General features: G+C 39.8%; 1 protein-coding gene across 5 annotated transcripts in view; it reads left to right on the forward strand.

Annotated features, from left to right (window-relative positions):
* plch2a (phospholipase C, eta 2a) overlaps nucleotides 1-19,835 on the forward strand; it is a 214,371-nt gene that overhangs the window by 128,224 nt on the left and 66,312 nt on the right. Inside the window, exon 1 of one of the 5 annotated variants that reach the window (XM_037773700.1) lies at nucleotides 13,728-14,177. The exons of the other annotated variants lie outside the window; for them this stretch is intronic. Coding sequence (XP_037629628.1) covers nucleotides 13,985-14,177 — 193 coding nt within the window. The 5' untranslated portion in view covers nucleotides 13,728-13,984. Of the gene's footprint in view, nucleotides 1-13,727; nucleotides 14,178-19,835 lie in introns of those variants that run through there. 5 annotated transcript variants of the gene reach the window in all.

A 19,835-nucleotide genomic window follows, 5' to 3' on the forward strand; every position in this document is an offset into this window, starting at 1 on the left:
GAATGTAATTATAGCACAAGGTCCCGTAGGTTTGCCCTCTAAAAAGGAAATTGCACACGAAGGGTCATTCAAAGCTTGTTGAAATTAAGTGTGCAAGGCCAGGGGATAGGGATTTTAAGTCTGGTGGTCCGTGTTTGATGGTGTTCGATAGCGCAAGTCAGAGGCCAACAGATCAAACTGGTGGTGGCCAGGATGAGAAGAGTCCTTTAGGATGTTTTTGGTTCTGTAGAGGCAGCGGGAGCTGGAGAAGTCTTCCAGTGAGGTTCAGAGGGCAGCCAATGATTTTCTGTGGGGTGTTGATGTCCTCCTGAAAAGCTCTCCTGTCTGCAGCCGGCATACCACACTGACACGTAGTACACCAGTGCACTCTCAATAGAGGAGCGGTAGAAGGCCACAAGCAGCTTTTTCTCCGAGCCTGTTTTTCCCCGAGCACTCTCAGGAAGTAAGTAAGCCTTTCTTAACCACCGCAGTGGTTTTTGCAGACCAGGAGAGTTTCCCCTGAGATGTGGGTTCCCAGGAATTTGAACGTGGGAACCCTCTCCATGCAGGGGGGGGGCTGGTCCTCTCTGGGCTTCCTGAAGTCAGTGATGAGTTCTTTTGTTTTGGTGGTTTTCAGTGTCAGATGAGTCTGACCATAGGGGTGGCATCCGCAAATTTGATGATGGTGTTGGTGGGATGGGTTAGGTCCCCAGATTACGTCTTAAGACGTCTTTAGGCCTCTGGGTTTTTAGCTGATGCAGTTAGTTCCTTATATGATGTCTTTTGGCATTTAGAAAACTGCAGACTTCAAGATGACAGCTATAGGTCTGATGTTTTTACAGATCTGAGGCATCATGGTGACTGAGTCTAAAGCTAAATGAGGTGTGATAAAAAAAGGGAGTGGGTGCATATTTATGATAATGCATCCTCTGTAGAGCCTTGTAAACAGTATCTTCCCAGCTGAGCAGCAATAAAAATCAGCTGCATTACATCAATGTGCTACAGCTGTCAAAGGTTTGAGGAGATTGACTATAAAGGAAGTGTTTCTGCTGCGTCCCTATTCATAGACAGTGGAGGTCTTGTCAGCTGCTGAGCATGTTTTGGCTTCCTGTTACTCTCTGACAGAGAAACTATTCTTCAATGCTTGGATTATGTGTTGCTGTGTGACAGTGATAAATGTTGCTTCAACAGACAAAGTGACCCTCTGGCCTCGGGAGATTGTTTTGCCCTCTTTACGGGAGAGAAAAAAAATAAGACTAAATGTGTGAATTCAATTCACCTGCATTACAGAAAATAATGATAACATCCACACTCAGCCAGCCATTTGGCCTCGTCCTCTGGCGGTGATTATGTGACACCAATCCACAGCTCTTAGTGAGTCAGGTGCTAATGGACCCAGCGTTAGTTCCAGTGGTTTAGCTCATCTCACAGCACTGAGGCAGGGAGGCTTGCTGAGCCACTACACTGAGGCTACAGTTTTTGTCTGGCTTGCAATGGTAGACCGAAAATCTGAATTTAGCTGTAACGTGGATTAAACATTCACTCTGCATGGACCATCATTTAAGCTTTATATTGAGACATCAGCTTTTAGACCCTAAGATGAAGTGCAGATGACTTTATGACTGGATGTGGCGTCTTCAGGTTATTCAGACATCTGTGAATTTATAAGAGATCTTCAGTTCATCTTAGTTTTAGATGATAACTTTAGGCCTCTAGATACACCTATAGAGACTATAGGCTCCATTTCCACCTCCAATTTACATGTGATCTGTATCTGGATGCTTTATGCTGGTTATTAATAGGTACTCTTGTTATCTCAATTCTGCCTGCATTGTGATTGGATCTCAGTAAACGAATGAATAAGATGTGGATGGAGGACAAACTGGCCAGCTACTGCTGCTGCTACCTGCAGCTTGCGCTGGCCCTGCTTGAGCTAACAGGAAGAGGCAGAGTCAGGTGACCTATCTACTTGCCAACATGTCTGTATTTACATCTGAGTGAAATCCAATCACAATGTGAGCCAAACCACCTCCACACCACAATGTGTTCTGCATGCATTTACACCCGGCATGAACATGTGTTTTTCCTAATCCATTATCCATAAACAGAGTGCATATTAATGCCACGTGCAAATGAGGTCCTAAAGATGTCGGATTTAGGTGTTAAACATATTTAGATGTCTACTTTAGATCTTTAGGCCTTTAGATGATCTCTATTTCATCTCAACCTCTGGACCTTAAACATCTGCCTTATTGATGTACTGTATGAATATTTGATGTCTTTAGGTCCTTAGATGATATCTTTCAGTAGACCTATAGACATCTTTAGCTTCTTCGGGCCTGTAGACACCTATAGCTCTAAAGATGATGTCCCTGGGGCTGCGGGACGAAAAGTCTTTGCTCAGTTATTATTATCTCCTTTAGCATAGGATATTTCCTTTATGAAAGGAAAGGAGATAATAACATCCCACACTTCCTTGCGGCTGCAACTTTAAAGCGACGCACCATTCGGCCGTTCATGAAAACAAATGATATCTTGCATATTATCTTCATACAGTCATATGCTAATTGGGATTCATGTTGATAAATATGAGCGGACAGTGACAACCATTTCATTTCACTTTATTTCTATTTATTTATTTAGAACAAGTAAGAAATAAGTAACAAACAAAACAAGAATGACAATAAAATGAACAGTAAACATATAGCAAACAAATAATCAACATAAATAAATATTATGTCCGAAAGTGAGTAGGAAGAAGTATACATTTAATGGTTCTACTCCTTCATTATAACTCAAAAAATAACTCAATATTTATCATATAAACTTTTGTGGTAGCCTGTAGGTTATTCCTTTTTTATTTCAGCTCCAACCTAGGTGTGATATTTTTCACCGGTTGTCCACATTAGGTCAGATAATCCTTTAATATATGTTGATGTAAAGTGTTCCAGCAGCAGGAGGACCAGTGGTATCTCTCTTCCAGACACCGCGGGTGAAGCAGCCTGTCACTGAAAGAGCTATTTAAGAATCCACGGGGCGAGCATGCACCGTCGCTTCATGATTACGGAGCCCAGTGTAAGTGCAGTCGGATTCTCTGAACGCCACGGTTGTCTTTTCCTAAGTCCCTATGAATTATCCTTCACAACTTTCCTTGAACTCATGTCGTTTTCCATCGAGGTCAAGGAAAAAGTGGTTTGGAAAAGACATTAGGATGTCATTTTTTGACTTTCTGACTTTTCAACTGAAGCCTATAGGTCTTTAGACGATGTGTATGGGTCTTTAGATGACTTTTAGATGATGCGTTTAGGACTTTAGAACACATCTTTGGGTTTTTATTAATGACATCTTTGGGGTCCTTAGATGACTTATTTCCACCTCTAAATATTTGTTTCCCTAAATAGATCTGGGGTGTCATGGTGGTTGGGTGGTAAAACGTTGGCATTATGTGGTAAGCACCTCAGACCACCAGTTGTAATAACCCTAGTTCAAATCCAGCTGGGGACTTTTGTTGCAATTTATATGCAAAAAATGCCCAAAAAATAATGTTTTAAAGAGACATCTGTAGATCTAAAACTAGTGTCTTTAGGTATTTTCATGATATCTTTAGGTCTTGAGACATCTTCAGACATTTTTTTTACTAAAAGATGGCATGTTTAGTTGTTTTGTGTCTATATACATCAGTGTTAAACCTCAGATGATCATAATATCATATCAGCCCACCAGCTTTCATGTATTCAGGCAGCTAAACTCCAATTTATGTCAGTTGCAACGTTTTGTTCATTTTAAATACACAATGCCATGTGAAATAAAGGCATTTTCATTTTGCACAAAGTCGGCCTTGGATTATTTTTGAAGCAGACTCGCATTTTATACTTTTTGGAGACCTTCACAAGATTGAATAGGCACATAAATTACATTTTGTATCATCCTGTTCTCATGGAGGTTTTACGGCAGTGCACAATGAGGCCAACTCCCAGGGTTCAATGGATATGCAGTCACAGTGGGTTGTATGAAATGTGGTGCTTATTGGTATGCAGGCATTAAAAATCCCACTACTGTGCTGCAAATTGCAGAAAAGACATAATTTGTGAAGCTAAAAATATGAATGGAACTGTTATTTAGTCCATTCCTCTTTGGTGTGTCATTGTAATGAGGCAGTCAAGAGTAGGACTGAACTGCCTTTGGGCATTAGCCATGTTTCTGTTTGAAATGGGAAAGCTGAATGGAGCCAACAGTGAATGCTCTCCCTTTCTCTCTGAGAACAACTTAATGATTTATTCAGTATGTTTGGACTACAGATATAATTGGCCACTGAGATGAGCACTGTTGACTTCTGTTTAATCGTTTCATCTCTCGGAGTACAGTTAATTTGAATACAGTGATGACAGCTTTTTGCAGGCGTGAGATGGAAGGGGAAAAGCTCTAAAAATAAAAAGTAAGAGGGAGTTAAAACAGATAGTCGATTGAAGCAGATAAACTTCAAAGAAATATCTGTTGAATTTTGGAAGTTGTTTATGCCGACATCTCTTTCCTCTCTCGTTCCACGCCTGCTTCCTCCTCTCGTAGCTCTGTCCACGAGCCTCTCTTTCTGTGAAAGTGATCTCTGGCTTTACACAATCCCTTCCCTGAGGAATCTGATAGATCTTTTAAATCCTCTCCTCTTTGATAACCCTGCTGCTCTTAGGTTCATCCCCCTGCTAGATGATGCTCTCTCTGTTTTATTCTCCCTCGCTTTTCCTTTCCCTTCACCTCTCACCTGTACAGACACAATGCCTAAACCTAAGCAACTGTTTCACAACACTGACCAGGAGGCATTGTGGGTGTCTGCAAGCGTGATACAAGGATATGAAAGTATTTATGGAATGTATTTTTAGTTTAGATACATTAGATGCATTCAACGTATCCTTTGATTTGCAGAAACGTACAATGCCAAAAAAAATGTTGTGGCGACTGGGTTGCAACTGGAGTATACGACACCTTGTATACATCCACAGACTGTTAAATTTACAAATGAATAAATACTTATTAGCATATCTCTTTACCAAAGGTCTTTACTGGTCCAACATTTTGGGATGTGCGTACATTTTCTTATATTTCCCGTCTAAAATGGACCAGAAGACAATCAGACCCAATCAAAAATGTGATCAACCCAAACAGAACCAGATCATGAAGGTGTTTATAGAGACAACACTAACACTATAGTCACAGTTTCCATCCAATTGTGAATGTAAATGTTGTGTGTGTGTGTGTGTGTGTGTGTGTGTGTACACTCAGCAGCAGAAGCATTTGCAAGATTGAGAACAGGGCTTCAAAGAGAAAGCATCCATGCATGTGAGCATGCGCAGGACAAGTTATTGGATGTTTGCGTGCACATTAGAAGGTTTCAAGAGATTCTGCTGCAGCTAATCTTCTGTATCGACGCCACACTAACACACACTCACGCACCACGCTGTGATGGTTGTCGGGCCCCCGCAGAGCGAAGCAGCAGGCCTCGGCTTCCTCCGTGCCACTATGCCATCTGGCAGCTTCAGATGGTTTGGTAACTCCACACCAGGGTCCTGCTCTTTCATCCAGCGGGACCGAGTCAACTGCAGAGCCAAGAGAAACAAATGGCTCCTCGCTGGACCCACTGAGTGGCACAGTACACATGTAGACATGGAGGAACTACTTCTCCTGAAATAGCATTCATTTATTGTTTCTTTTCTTGCTGTTTGTGAATTTGATATATGGCCATGTATGAACATATATATTAAATAGTGGTCTTATGTTTACCAATCTTTTACATGGCCATATACGTACGTGCATATCAAATAACAAACTAGACGTTTACAATCTGAAATTTGGCCAAATATGAACACATGAAATGGAGTATATACTATATTTCTTTTTACATATATGGACAAATACTTTCATCAAATAAAAGATGTTATTTAAATATATTATACCATGTAATATATACTGTAGGTAAATTATATATATGGCCATATATGAGTGAGATTTTCGGTATAGAAAGATTCGATTTTTACTGTTTCTATTTTTTTTTTTTAAACCAGCTTCTAGTTTGAGTTATTTTAATCCAACAAAAATGGCAGCGAAGTGAAAATAAAATGCGTTGTAGTGTTTGCTTGGCCATCTCTTTCCTCTCTCATTCTCCTTCTATAAATGGATGGTAAATATGTTGTTTCTTTATTTGAATCTGGCAGAGAGGATAAGAAAGAAAGGAGAAGGCAGGACGGAGCTTCTCTCTCTTTTCTTGTTAAAGTGTGGGCAGCAGAAGAAGTGTCCCCTCTTGTTTTTGTATAATGCATGTTGGCTGGAAGAAGTCCTAATCCACACTGAGGGAATGTGGGTGGAGTGTGTATACACACACACACACACACACACACACACGTGAATGTGTGAAAGAGGCCATGTAAGGGTTCTTTGCAACTGTGTTAGATGCTGTGATTATAAAGTAAGCTGAACCAATGAAACGGCTGATAAATTGTAGACACGTGGATATGATAATTGGGACATACTGGGGTGTGAATGTGCATTGTGCATCTTTTATTACAGTAGCATGTCATACTGTATGTCACTTTGGGCTATGAGGAAGTGTATTAAATGATGCACAAGAATATTTCTGTTTAATGGAGTGGTGCATCCATAAAACCTGCATGGTGTCTCTGGAGTTTGAATATTTCACATAGCGTAAAACAAGCGGACACATGAAACAAATGAAAGTAAAACCCAGCATTCGCAACCCGTCCTCACTCGCAAATCTCTATATAAGACGCACTGGATCCAATGTAAACCCCTCTGCCTCATTATTAGACGCTCAGAGCAACTGACATAGTATAAAGAGAGAGATATAGTTCACTTAGGGCGGATGGGAAGGCTGGTGGATGGGTCAGACAAACACAGGACTTTCACCCAGGGGACTGCTGTTCGTTTTCCGTGTGAAACTAAAAGTCAGCGGTGAAATGTTTTCACGTTATTCGTCCCATAAGTCTCGTGAGTTGCTAGTCATGTGACTTGTTAATCAGTCAAGTTAACGTCAACCACACTCTTTTCCTAACTCTTTTTGCAGTCCATGTTCAGTTGCCCCAAAAAGCTCTTACTGCCTGTACAGATGTTGGCAGCTAGCAACGTACACAACAACAATGTGTGTACAGAGTCTGTGTGTGTGTGTGTGTGCGTGTGCGTGTGTGCGTGTGTGTGTGTGTGTGTGTGCGTGTGTGTGTGACAGCTGACTGATCACACAACCGACCAAGTCAATTTTATTTATATAGTCCAATATCACGAGTTTGCCTCAGGGGGCTTTACAACCTGTACAGCATACCACACCAACTGTACTGTTGTACACAAAATATTTTCTAACATTGCAGTATTAATACTTTATAGCAGCAGTGGGTAGAAAAGGAGCATATATGATTTAAAAAAAGTTATTTTTATAAAACTAACTCACTATATCCTGACAGTAATGCATGAGACAGGTAATCTGAAAAAAATCATGTGTCCTCCGGTGCTCCTAACGGCATCTGCAGGATTTCAGAGAAGGGAGGAAAACAACCAGTCAGAGCTGATCTGGAGTCTGCTGTCCAGCTGCCGTCTATGAGAGCCGGCTGTCAATCACTCGCAAACCCCGACCAAACGGTCAAACTGAGGCAGCGCTGATCAAATATGAATCAATATTCTGTTACTGTAATGTCTAGTTCTCTCCTCAAATGTTTTCAGAAACATCTTGTAGTGTACTGTTTAGCTGTAAAATGAGAAAGTGAGAAAATTAGTCAAAGTCCCCCACTAGATTTTTTAAAGCCTGAAAACAGAGCCATGAGGAGGCCCAATGATGCCAAATGATGCCAAAAACATTCTGCCTACTGCAGGTTTAAGTTTTGAGAATTCATGAAGTGTTTTGTATTGCTCCACTGATAGTTTACTCAGGATTGTTGGTCAGCTGTGAGTCCAACAGTTTTGATTCTTGTTCACAGAGGATGAATCCTGATGACTTTGATCTCCACTCAACCTTTCCTGTCTCACTGTCTTCCACACTTTGGACTGTAATAAGCGCTACAGCCTCTTGGGGCCGCCAGCGGGGTAGATGTGATTCAAAACTACTGATTTAGAAATCAAAAGGACCACACCTGCAAACCCTCTACGAGTTGAATTTGAGATACGGATGTTGTGTTGAATTTTAGTTGTCATCACTTTCTAAATTGGTAGTTGGTGCGTGCACTTTAAAAACACATCCAAACTCTGTCTGCTGAAACCTTTCATGCAATAAGCAGCAATAATGCTAAGTGCACTAGGGCATTATAAACTCCACAGACAGAGCTGGTCTGGCCTTAATATGTCCTGTGCCCATGCAGAGGTTGATGTAATATCCCGTTCCTGTTATTTATAGCTGCCAAGAGGGAGTTGATTGCTCTTTCTCTCTCTCTCTCTCTCTCTCTCTCTCTCTCTTACACACACACACACACACACACACACACACACAATGAACAGTCTGCTTCTCTTTCCATCTTTCTCTTTTTGCTCCGGGAACTTTTGAGACTTTTTTTCTTTTAAAGCTGAATCCCATCTGACTATTGGTGCATCTTTCTGTGGGCAGGCTTTCACCTTGAATAGAAGTCTCACTATGAAGTGAAGCTCTCGCCTGGTTCCACCCTCATAATAATCCCTCACTGCAACTGTCAAAAATACGGTTTACTGTCTGCGCTGTATCACTTTGGAATCAAAAGACAGGGTTCTGTGACCCCTGCAAATGCTCTGCCAACATTACGTGTCATTATTTCTTCTACCTCCTCGGGAGGGATTTCATCAGTTATTTAGCCCACAGGATCCCAAAACCAGACCAGATCCATAACAGAAGAAAGCAGGTCATTGCAGGGGTATAAAGTGAAGCATCATTAAGGGGATATACCTGCATTCTCACGCATTCTAGTCCCCGAGGAGACTTCATAAGCGTAGCAGTTCCATCATTTGCAGAGAATAAACAATATTGTCCTCGTCGTCATGTAATTTATTCTCTTGTCGCTCATTAGTCTTCCTGTTTTAAACCCCTGCTCAGGCATTTAGTTTAGGCATACAGTTTCTTAGATAACGGTATATACAAGGGGCCGTATTCACAAACATTCTGAGAATACTCTCCGCTCCTAACTTAGCTTAAAAATGTCTAGCAAGGAGTCCGAGCTTAGGAGGGATTTAGGAAACTTCTCAGAACAACTTTGAACAAGGAAGGGACAGAAGTATTTACCTTAGTGAGGAGGAGTGGCTGACCCCGTTGTGAGGTATGACATTCATTTAAAAAGGTGTGATTGGTTGATGAGGAAAAGAAAAGAAAAGAGAAATGCACTCTTAGTGGTAATGGACATAGAACGGACAGTGAAATCAATAGGCCTAATCATTAAAATAATAATAAACTATAATTATATAGCATTTTTTAAAAACAAATTTACAAAGTGTTACACAGACATAAAAACATAAAGTACATAGTGCAATTACAAATTAGAAAGTTCAATGCAGCCAAGAAATAGCAACATAGATAAAAGACAATTTCATTTTAAAATGAATTTTTAAAAGAGGACACTGAATGCACAGAATTTAGGCTCTATTAAGACATGGTGTAATTATGAATACTATTTTATGCAATGATCATTGACTGAACGTTGAATGAATTGTAAACCACACTTTAAAATTAGCCAACAAAATGTTTAAAACACACGCCTACCTGTGAAGTAGCCTCTATTCACACGCTGGTAGTTGTTATACTTATTTGCTTACATTAATTTACTATGTTGGTAATTTTAGTATTTCATCTATTTTATTAGCTCACTGTTATTCAGCATTTGGATAATTTTTTCTTCTACCTCTTTGTCTTCCTGCCGTTTTCTCCTCTGCTTAAGAAACTCTTAAGCCTCTTAAAAGTCCTCATCCCTACTCCTAACAGTTTGTCACCTTAGGAGCTCTCTTTAGGGCTAAGATGCTTTGTGAATAACTTTGATCTTTACCAGGATCTAGTCTTCACTGTAAGGGGAAATTCTAAGAAAACAGTTTTCTTAGAATTTCAAAGCAACTCTTTATACTAGGAAGCTTTAGGAATACCCCCAGTTATTTTTATTTGTGGGACATGCTGCTGTATCTTCTGTTTACAATGGAAAAATACCAATAAAAATAATAAAAAAAAGAAAAAGCCTGGTTCTGCCCAGCTTGTTCTTGCCTCTGTCGCCCCAATGCTTGCTCACGTTGGCTCTCTGTAAATTATAGACCTGCTCTGTATGAAAACTGCCTCGAGATAACTTCTGTTATGATTTGACGCTTTATAAATAAATTGAATTGAATTGAAAAAAGCAATTTATCTATTTATTTATTTTGTTTTCATTCATTTCTTAGTTTAGGCAGTAACACCAAAAACACATTTTGTAACTGACCACACTTATGTTTTCAACAAGATATGATGAGCCAAAATGTGCTCTACTGAACGATTGAGAAGACCATTAAAGGGTTAAAGAGCTGCAACCTACACAAGGTTTTAATACAGACTTAGTGTGCCATTATGGCTCTAAAAGCTGTTTTTTCTGCACAATGTTTTGTGCGTGCGTGCATGCGTGCGTGCGTGACAAACGGGTGATTGATTGGCATACAGTCCCTGACAGAAATCATTCAATCATTTCTTGACTAACTCAATAACTGTGTGAAAGCTCTTTGATGAGGTTCAAGTGACTCCATCCTAATGTTGATTTTTTTCCATTCACATCTCCAATTTGAATTGTCTTGTGGACACACTTGTGTACAGAGTCACTGCTAAACAATCAGTCCAGCATCAACTCTGATACAGCAGGTGTTCTCAATCATTTCACAATTAAGTGAGATCACACCAAAATGTACTTCACTGATTTATCACTGCACTCCGGACATATGATGCACGGTTAAAAAACAAACAAACGAAAAGCAGATGTATCCCAACCAGATATCCTCTTTTTTTTATTCCACTCAGTCTTCTTCCTTGTCCAAACCTGGCGCCTATAGTACATTACCCAGAATGCAACTTGACCGCTGACAGTTCAGTTTAGTAGTGGAAAATGTAGCCTGGAGCCTCTAGCCTGCAGAAGAGATGAGGAACAGGCTACAGAGGTCTGGCAAACTCACTTCTTTCTATCTCCACACCTCCAGACCTCCAGGCTTTATAAATCTTTTTCATTTATGCAGTAGCACCTGGAACACACTTTGATGTGCAAAATTGGTTCCCTTTTAAAAGCTAAGGCAATAAAAATGGACTTGTGACCACTATAAATAAACAAACAAACAACTTTTCCCAAACCTAATTGAAGAATATAAGAAACAGTATTTGTTTTTTAGTCGATAAAAACAGAATTAAACCCAACACTGTAGATGGATATACTGTATATATAATATAGATCACTATATGGCCAGCCTCACTAATGCTCTCGTGGCTTAAAGCTGAAGAAGGCGAGATTGGAGCAAATATGATTAAAAAAAGTTATTTTTATAAAACGGTCGCTATATCCTGACAGTAGTACATGAAACAGGTAACCTGAAAAATATCATGTGCCTCTGTCTCCTCCGGTGTCTTCCGGTGCTCCTAACGGCATCTGCAAAATTTCACAGACCGGAGGAAAAACAAGCAGTCAGAGCTGATCTGAGGTCTGCTGTCCAGCTGCCGTCTATGAGAGCCGGCTGTCAATCACTCGCGAACTCCGACCAAACAGTCAAACTAGGCCGCGCTGATCAAATATGAATCAAGATTATGTTAATTGTAAAATCTGTTGGAGGAACGCCAAGTTCCAGTCACATGACTGGAGCACAGCCAATAGGAACGCTCTCTCAATGAAATGACCTGTGATTGGTCAAAGTCTCCCGTCACGGACTAGATTTTCTAAAGCCTGAAAACAGAGCCATGAGGAGGTGTAGATGTCTAGTTATCTCTAGGAACACTTGAATTACAATACGCTGAAGGGTTATTATGGAATTTTTGCCCAATGATGCCAAAAATATTCTGCCAACTGAAGCTTTAAGGTGCACCAAAGCACCCATAATGGCAGAATCTTATACAGCAAACAGGTTTGGTCTTGTTGGAGCATTTCAGCACCACGGCTAGCTCACTGCCACTAAGCAGAGGCTAACAGGCTTCTTTCTGTAAGGGAATAGTAATGACAAAATGCTGAGAGAATCCCTCAGGGAGCGTTTCCACTGCTTGTCAACGGTAATAAGACTGGAAGGTCACCAGTGTGTCCACTTTAATGGTCAAGTGTTTATGCTCTCTCCCTGATTGTGTGACTCCAGAAGCAGTTATTGTTATCACAAACCGACAACACAATGTAAGGAGACATCTCCCCCCAGTAAAATTAGCCACCTGGGCTTTGGCCTACTTTCCACTGGCCTACTTATACCTAATGGGCATTATACAGTCTACTTTACTGTGTTGGACTTGATTTATTGTCTTCAGGTCCAAAGTGGTCCACCATGTAAAATATTAGCTTACAGTATATGCCTGTCTTATGCAGGTTCAAGTATTCTTTTAATGAAAAACAAAAAAATAGCAATGAAATTAGAATTTGTGCACTGTCTGCCACTGTCAATTGTCAAGTCATTGCACTCTAGTTTTTCATTTGTTGGAACGTCTACATCCAAAATCTGTTTATTTTATTCAATCAGTCTTTACAAGTTCTCATATGTTGTACCTTTAAAGGTCCCATATTATGCTCATTTTCAGGTTCATACTTGTATTTTGTGTTTCTAATAGAACATGTTTACATGCTTTAATGTTAAAAAAAAACTTTATTTTCCTCATACTGTCAGCCTGAATATGCCTGTAATTACCCTCTGTCTGAAACGCTCCGTTTTAGCGCATTTTGACAGAATTGCAACATAATTGCAACAGCATTGCGTTGCTAGGCAACAGCTTGGGTCCATGTGTACTTCCTGTCAGCTGATGACATTCACATACACTGCAACCAGGAATAAACTGGGACACATTTAGAATGTTTACGTTTAAAATTGTGTCAAGGGTCTATATATTGTATATTTGTGACATCACAGATGGGCAGAAATCCTGACAGCTTGTTTCAAATGCAGAGTTTCTGAATACGGGCTGTGTGTATTTCCCTGTGGATTGAGTGTTTCGATACTTTCACAGTATTTATATAAGACTTAAGCCTGCTTCATAATAAAAAAAACATGAAAATCGCACTTTTTTTATAATATGGGACCTTTAAAATCCCACTGAGGACACTGGGGATTTCTAGGCAAAATTACATTCTTCATTCATTCAAAAAAACAACAACAACAAAAACATATATATATATATATATATATATATATATATATATTTATATATAAATAAAATATTTTTAACATAACACATAAGATTTGAATGATGTTTTGTTTTGTGTGTACGATTAAGTTTCTGGGATTGGGGGGGTTGGTACCTCATGACCTCAGTATATCTAAAACTCTGACTACAGCTTTGGGACATCAACTTTACATGAGCATTTTTTTTTAAATATCAGATATAACAACACATCCCATATGAGTCTGTCCCCCAAGTGCTGTCAAAGTCTCTCAGGAGATGTTCTTGCCAAAGAATGCTGAACAATATCTATAATAAATTACCATGAGCAATAAAGGCTAGTGGAACTGAGGCGTGACTCTCGTTTTATTAGCCTATTTATGGGATTATTAATCATAATTCAAGCATAAAGGGAGACTAGACCACTGTTTTTGTCGAAGGTCTCACATTTCCCATATTCCAATATGTACCCAAATGCGACACGGCTGGTGTGCACGTGCTTGAGCTACCTGAAAAATGAGATCCAGCAAAATGTCCACCTGTGATTCCACTTATCTCCGACGTGTGGATATTTATGACCACAATTTAAGACTCCACTATAACATTTTAATTTGTAATACTTTCTTTATAGTTGCAGTGAGTTCCAGTCCCCCTGAGGCGGATATAGGCGCGTTTGTTTCGTGTTTTCCGTGTTTTTAATGAGTTGAGTTTGTTGTTATGCGGCAAATTGCGAGTTTCCATGACTCCGCTCATCTTTGGTATCTCAACGACGAGGCGTCGAAAATTCACATTTATGCCACTTGGTCCAAGGTGCCAAAACGATACAGTAAACCCAACTTACTCTGTGAAAACAGCGTCTCAAGATGCCTGCCTGGCAAACATGTCAAACAAGCCAAACGCCGGGGCCACGGTGAGTAAACTACACCTGCTGATTTACTCTGCTACTCTTTAGGCTTTCTCTACTCATCAGGTAGTGTCTCCTCACCTGCAGTCATCTGTGTCTACTTTGCTGCAAATGACCTCATTTGAGTCTCCTGTCCGATATGGTCAGTGTATCTTTTGGTCATTTGATTTTCCTTTCACAAACGGATATTAAAAAACAAAAAATTAGTGGTTATTTGATTTTCGTTTTAAAATACAAAAAAATAAAATTGAAATACAAGGCGTTTTACTTTATCATTGTCAAAAAGGGATGAACTAAACTTAAACAATGGGGTTGATTTTCATTTTTTATTTCTAAAAATCAAAAAATCAAATCACTGGAAGACAGAAACGAAAAAACGCCCCGTTTTTTTCCTATCCTGCGACCGGAAGTTGCCATTTAGAAAGTAAGAGCGCATATGAAGACGGTGATGTGTATGAGAGGGGGAAAAGACATGACTGCAGTTTTTTCTGCTGTCATGTCTTTTACCCTGAGACAAACTCTTTTATTGTTTAAAAAAAAAAAAAACGTACTGATCCATATCCATCACCTCCAGTTACACATCAGCACCGTACTTTTTTTTTTCTCACACACATCACCGTTCTCATACGCGCTCTTACTTTGTAAATTGTAAGACAACTTCCGGTCGCAGAATATGAAAAAAACGGGCCGTTTTTTTGTTTCTGTCTTCTAGTGATTTTATTTTTTTGTTTTTTAAAAATAGAAAATGAAAATCCACCCCGTTTTTTTAAGTTTAGTTCATCCCTTTTTGACCCTGATAAAGAAAAACGTCTCGTATTTCAAATTTTGTTTTTGTTTTTTAAAACAAAAATCAAATAACCACTAATTTTGTTCTTTAATATCAGTTTGTGAAAGGAAAATTGAATGACCAAAAGATACCCTGACCTGATATGTTCTGTCCTCTGCCACTGATTTTCCCAAACTCCATCAAGAATTATGTCAGTTTTATGTTTCTCTGCTTATATGCACATGTGTCTCAGAGAATGTGACATTATAAAACTCTCTTTAGGGTATTTAAATTCACCTCCGATAAACTCGGCATTGAAATTAATATGCATCAAGCAGCATTTGGTCGACTCACAGTCCTCAGCAGGCTCTCTCAGTCTCTCCCTGCAAGGTCTTACTCTAGCAAACTTTGTTAACAAGCTTTTTAAATGAATGTTTAAGAGGTATTCCGAATTGGATCGAGCACCCCGACGATTCAATTATTGCCTCCAGTTAATGGCTACATAGAGGTGGTGACAAGCAAAGCAAATGTGTGTAATGAAATCATCGGGGGCGGGGGGGAGGGCTGGTTTGTTGACACAGACGGGGTACACGCCTCTGGTTTGGATCACTCCTTAATAATTTGAGGTCAGACACTTAATTAACGTGACAGATAACATGGTGGTGGGAAGGTATAAAGCCAGATTTTTTTAAGCGGTTTTGCTGGCGACAGCATCCTAAATTAGAAGTTATTTAAGCCTCAGCAGTGAGCTGATCACATTTTGTGTTTGTGGTGGAATGAGAAAGTCAAGTTAAAGGCAACTCTCAGGATTATTAATGTCGTAGGGTGATGGCCCCCTTTGTTGTATTTCATGTGGTTATTGTTGAATCTGCTTGCTCATGTAGGGCAATATACTGTGGTGTATTGAAGTCAGTGGCTGCCGATATTAACATGCAATAATTTAATCAAAATGACTTTTAAATTTCCCCTTTTATTTGTGAACGATGCATTACAAAATTAAACTAGAATGGCACTCGGAGAGCGCAGACCTCCGCCAAGCTGCCCGAGTACGATTGTCCCCTCTTTCCGTGCAGCTTGCGCCATCATCCACATGTAATTTTGTTGATGTTGAGATCAGCTGTACGTAGCGGAGCATCGTAAAACACTTCATTCAAACTGGACAGAAACAAAATAAAGCTCACCTAAACCGTCGTCGTTACTCTCACACCAAGTGTGCTTTGGTCAAACTCGTCTTTAATTTCACCGAGATTAATGTGAAAAAACGCCAAATCTACAGGTGTCCCCCCTCCTCTCTCCGAATTTTGATGGATTTGAATTTAATTCAAATCCATCGCGGATGGATCTTTTGGAGTTATCCTCCAAACTGCCAAACCAACACCAGTGAAAACATAACCTCCTTCCTAGGCCTTCGGCCTTGGCGGAGGTAATTATAAGCTTATAATATATGACAATGCAATTACAGCCAAAATTAAAATGAAAGCTCCATTGGACCATAATTAGATAGGTATTGTATACTCCTTAGGGTAACTAAGGATGATAATGATAAATGCATGTGACATGGTCTTGTTATTTTCATTTTCAAATTCAACATAAAGTTGAAAATGAAATGACAAAGTGGACTCATCTATTTGAATGATGTCCTGGTCTAAATTGCCGAAATGGCCTTTCTTTGTGGTCGTTTTCATAATAGGGACTTATCTGACCAAAGCAAAAAGCCCGCATGGGAGAATCCCGCCATTATGATTTTTTTTCTTGTTTACATGTCAAACTAGCTCAAATCAGGACATAATTCATGTACACTGATAATTAATCTTCTTTAATCATCTCTTCACGTTTCTTGTTTGTATTTCAACTGTCGCTGTCTTGCCCCCATAATTTGAAAAAGGCCTTGATCAGCCTCGATCTCTGTCCGGCAACGTTAGTTTTTCACCAGCCTTCAAAACCTCCCTAAAGTCCAGTGTTAGTGCTGCAGACTCAGTGTTTCACTCCACCTGGCATGAAGCTGGTTTATGTCATTTCACAGAGATGATACCGTTTCTGTAGAGCAGAAAGTCCATTGATTGTGATCGTGCATGCGTACTTAACCGTACCCTGGCTTCTGCTGCTGCCTTGCTTTTAACTTTTGGCTTATCGGTGACCGCATCTCATGGAAAGAGTGCTAGGATATTGTACTCAAGTAAAAGTACTCTTACTTTTACTGTATGTTGTGAGGGATGTGACTTGAGATCTAGTGAAGTGCAATACTTAAAATACTACTTAAAAAGACCCCTCAAAGTATACATTACATTACATTAATTTATCTGATGCTTTGATCCAAAGCGACTTACAGCGAGTGCATTCAACCATGTGCAACCCAAGAAGTGCGGGAATCATGAAAGTTGTATTGCTGGCCGAATGATGAGAATAAAACTGTTCATTTATATTTTTTGTTTTATCAGCTACAGCATGCTAATCCTGTTTGTGACACCAAGTGGAAGATAAAAACCCAATTTACACTAGTAGTTGTAACATAGATGTTTTTAAAATCTTTTATTAATCTTGTCTGCTGTGACTTCATCCACACAACTTTGATTTGCTCTTGCCTGTGTGGAAATGTATAGTATTTTACAGTCTGAACTATCTTACCTACTGTATGTATATTCATCTATTTCATTCACTGGACTTGTATTACCTCGTAATGTTGTTGAGAAATGCAGCTGCCTCTTGCCATTTGGTTTGTGTGGAGCTCCATGTATAATGGTCAGGGAGTTGTGATGATACTGTGGTGAGCCCTTCTGAGGATTATCCCCTTTGGGGAGGACACACATGTTTAGCCTATTAGCCTTCGGTCTTCCAAAGGTGTTACATACGTATAGTGTCCCAGTGATGCAGTGTAGGTGGACCTTGAATTGGGACAGCTCACATTGTCTGTTAATGCCGTTGTTGTTTCAGCGTTTTGATTCTTTTGATTTTGATTGTCCATCACTAGAGTATTTGTCTTGCTTCAAAATTATAAAAGAAATACTAAAAAAAACCAGCAAAACTAAACAATAAAATGGTATGTAGAAGTTGAAATCAACAATTAATTTGTAGTCTTACAAAGAAAACTACAGCTCCCATGTATATTTACAAACTTGTCAGCCTTCTTGCAACATACTGTATTCAAACTTTTTAGCTGTAATCTCTGCGGTCTAAAGAATGTTTTTTTTTTTAGAAAATCCCAGTTTAGACAAATTAAATAAATTGTCAGATTATGTTCCAGGGCTGGATTTTTACTAAATTCCATTGATTAATTATAGACAAATATCTATAATGTGATTTTGAAATTGGTTTTCTTACATAACCCAAGAAGTTCTGCTTTCACTTTGGACAGTTGGACAGTAGCTATACTTCTGCAGGGAGGCTTCTTATGTTGACTCGTTGTCAGACTCCATCAGCTCTGTATAAGAGAAACCGTTCCATATTCAGTACCTGGCACCTGTTTGTCAAGCAGAGATCCAGGTCCTGATGTCTGACACTGTTTGACACCGCTCAACGTGCTCGGACTGCGTCAGCCTGAAACTTGACCTATTTCAGTCCACAGCTCTACATTTCTTTTCGGAGGTGGTGTTGTCATGGGGTTTTAGAAAAGCCAGAGCAAATTTGATGAAGTATTAAAGGTTTTATGAAAACTGGCATAGTATAATTGTATTGACATTTTGAGCAAACGGTAAACTAATGAGAACCGCTCTGTATGCTCGGGTAAATGATTTACACGAACACGCCGAAATAATGAATTCTAGTTTTCAATCTGTACTGATGATGCAGAGCCAGAGGTGTACGGGGAGTGCATGGTAATTGATAAAAGAACTGTTTCATGTGGAGCTCGGCTGCAGACAGGTGAGGGAATATCAGAGCTCAGACTGTCCGGAGCCCCTCAGAGGGAAGCACCTCCCGACATCAAACGGACTCTTTAATTGGTCCTGGAGCATAAAATAAGCTCCATCTTTATTAGGGCTCTATCATGTCCTGACATCCTCCCCTGTCTGTCTTTTTTTTCTGTGGGTCAGTGCATTCCACTCCACACATTTAGCAAATCTCCTAGACCAGGATTACTGCTTCCTAGGGATTTAGGATTTCTGCCCGCCCAACACATGTTGCACAGTTACAGATTGTGTTGTTGTGCTTGCATGTCTTTCCTGCTTTCCTTCGCCGCGGCCACAGTCTCTCTCTTTCATAAGATGCCAGCCGTTTTTGCAGCACTATGCTGATGAATGCTAGCTGAGGGAAGAAATAAAGAAATGATGGCACGGCATGAAGACAAATTGTTGCTTTGAAAAACTTACTGCTGCATTTTTTGCTCTTTGAGATGGAAGAATATTGAAGAAATGGCGGCGCAATAAGCAGGTTTGCTGGGGAAATAACATCACAAGATTATTGACCAACTGTTGATACTATTCGGAGGCTGAGAGGAATTTTTTCTTTCTTTTTTCTGCGGATTTTGCTTTGAACTTAGGAAGGAAAGTGATGCTATACTTTATGTGAGTTTTTAGAATAACGAAGGATATAGAACATTACCCAAAAAGAACATTTACTCAGAAGTACTTGAGGAAGATGTCTATTGCGTCCCTAATTTACCCAAAACAAAATTTTTTTCTCAAATGAAATTTTCGTGGGAGCATCCCCTTATGTTTTTAGGTGGAAACTTGTAATCTCAGTTATTCTAAATGAACACATCCAAGAGGAACAGCTTTTTCCCAGTCGGCTCAATGTCTTCAGCTCTGATGTGTTCCACTGCCACGGCCGCCACGGGAGACAAGCCCGGACCTCCTGCTAGAGGGGCTTTCTCCTCAGAGGAGGACAAGGACAAACAGAAGGAGGTGGCTCAGTGTAACAGCCAGCAGCAGGCCTCTCCGTCCCACAGAGTGGATGAGTTCTTC

Source organism: Sebastes umbrosus, chromosome 6, assembly GCF_015220745.1.
Source record: "Sebastes umbrosus isolate fSebUmb1 chromosome 6, fSebUmb1.pri, whole genome shotgun sequence".
Lineage (NCBI taxonomy): Eukaryota > Metazoa > Chordata > Actinopteri > Perciformes > Sebastidae > Sebastes > Sebastes umbrosus.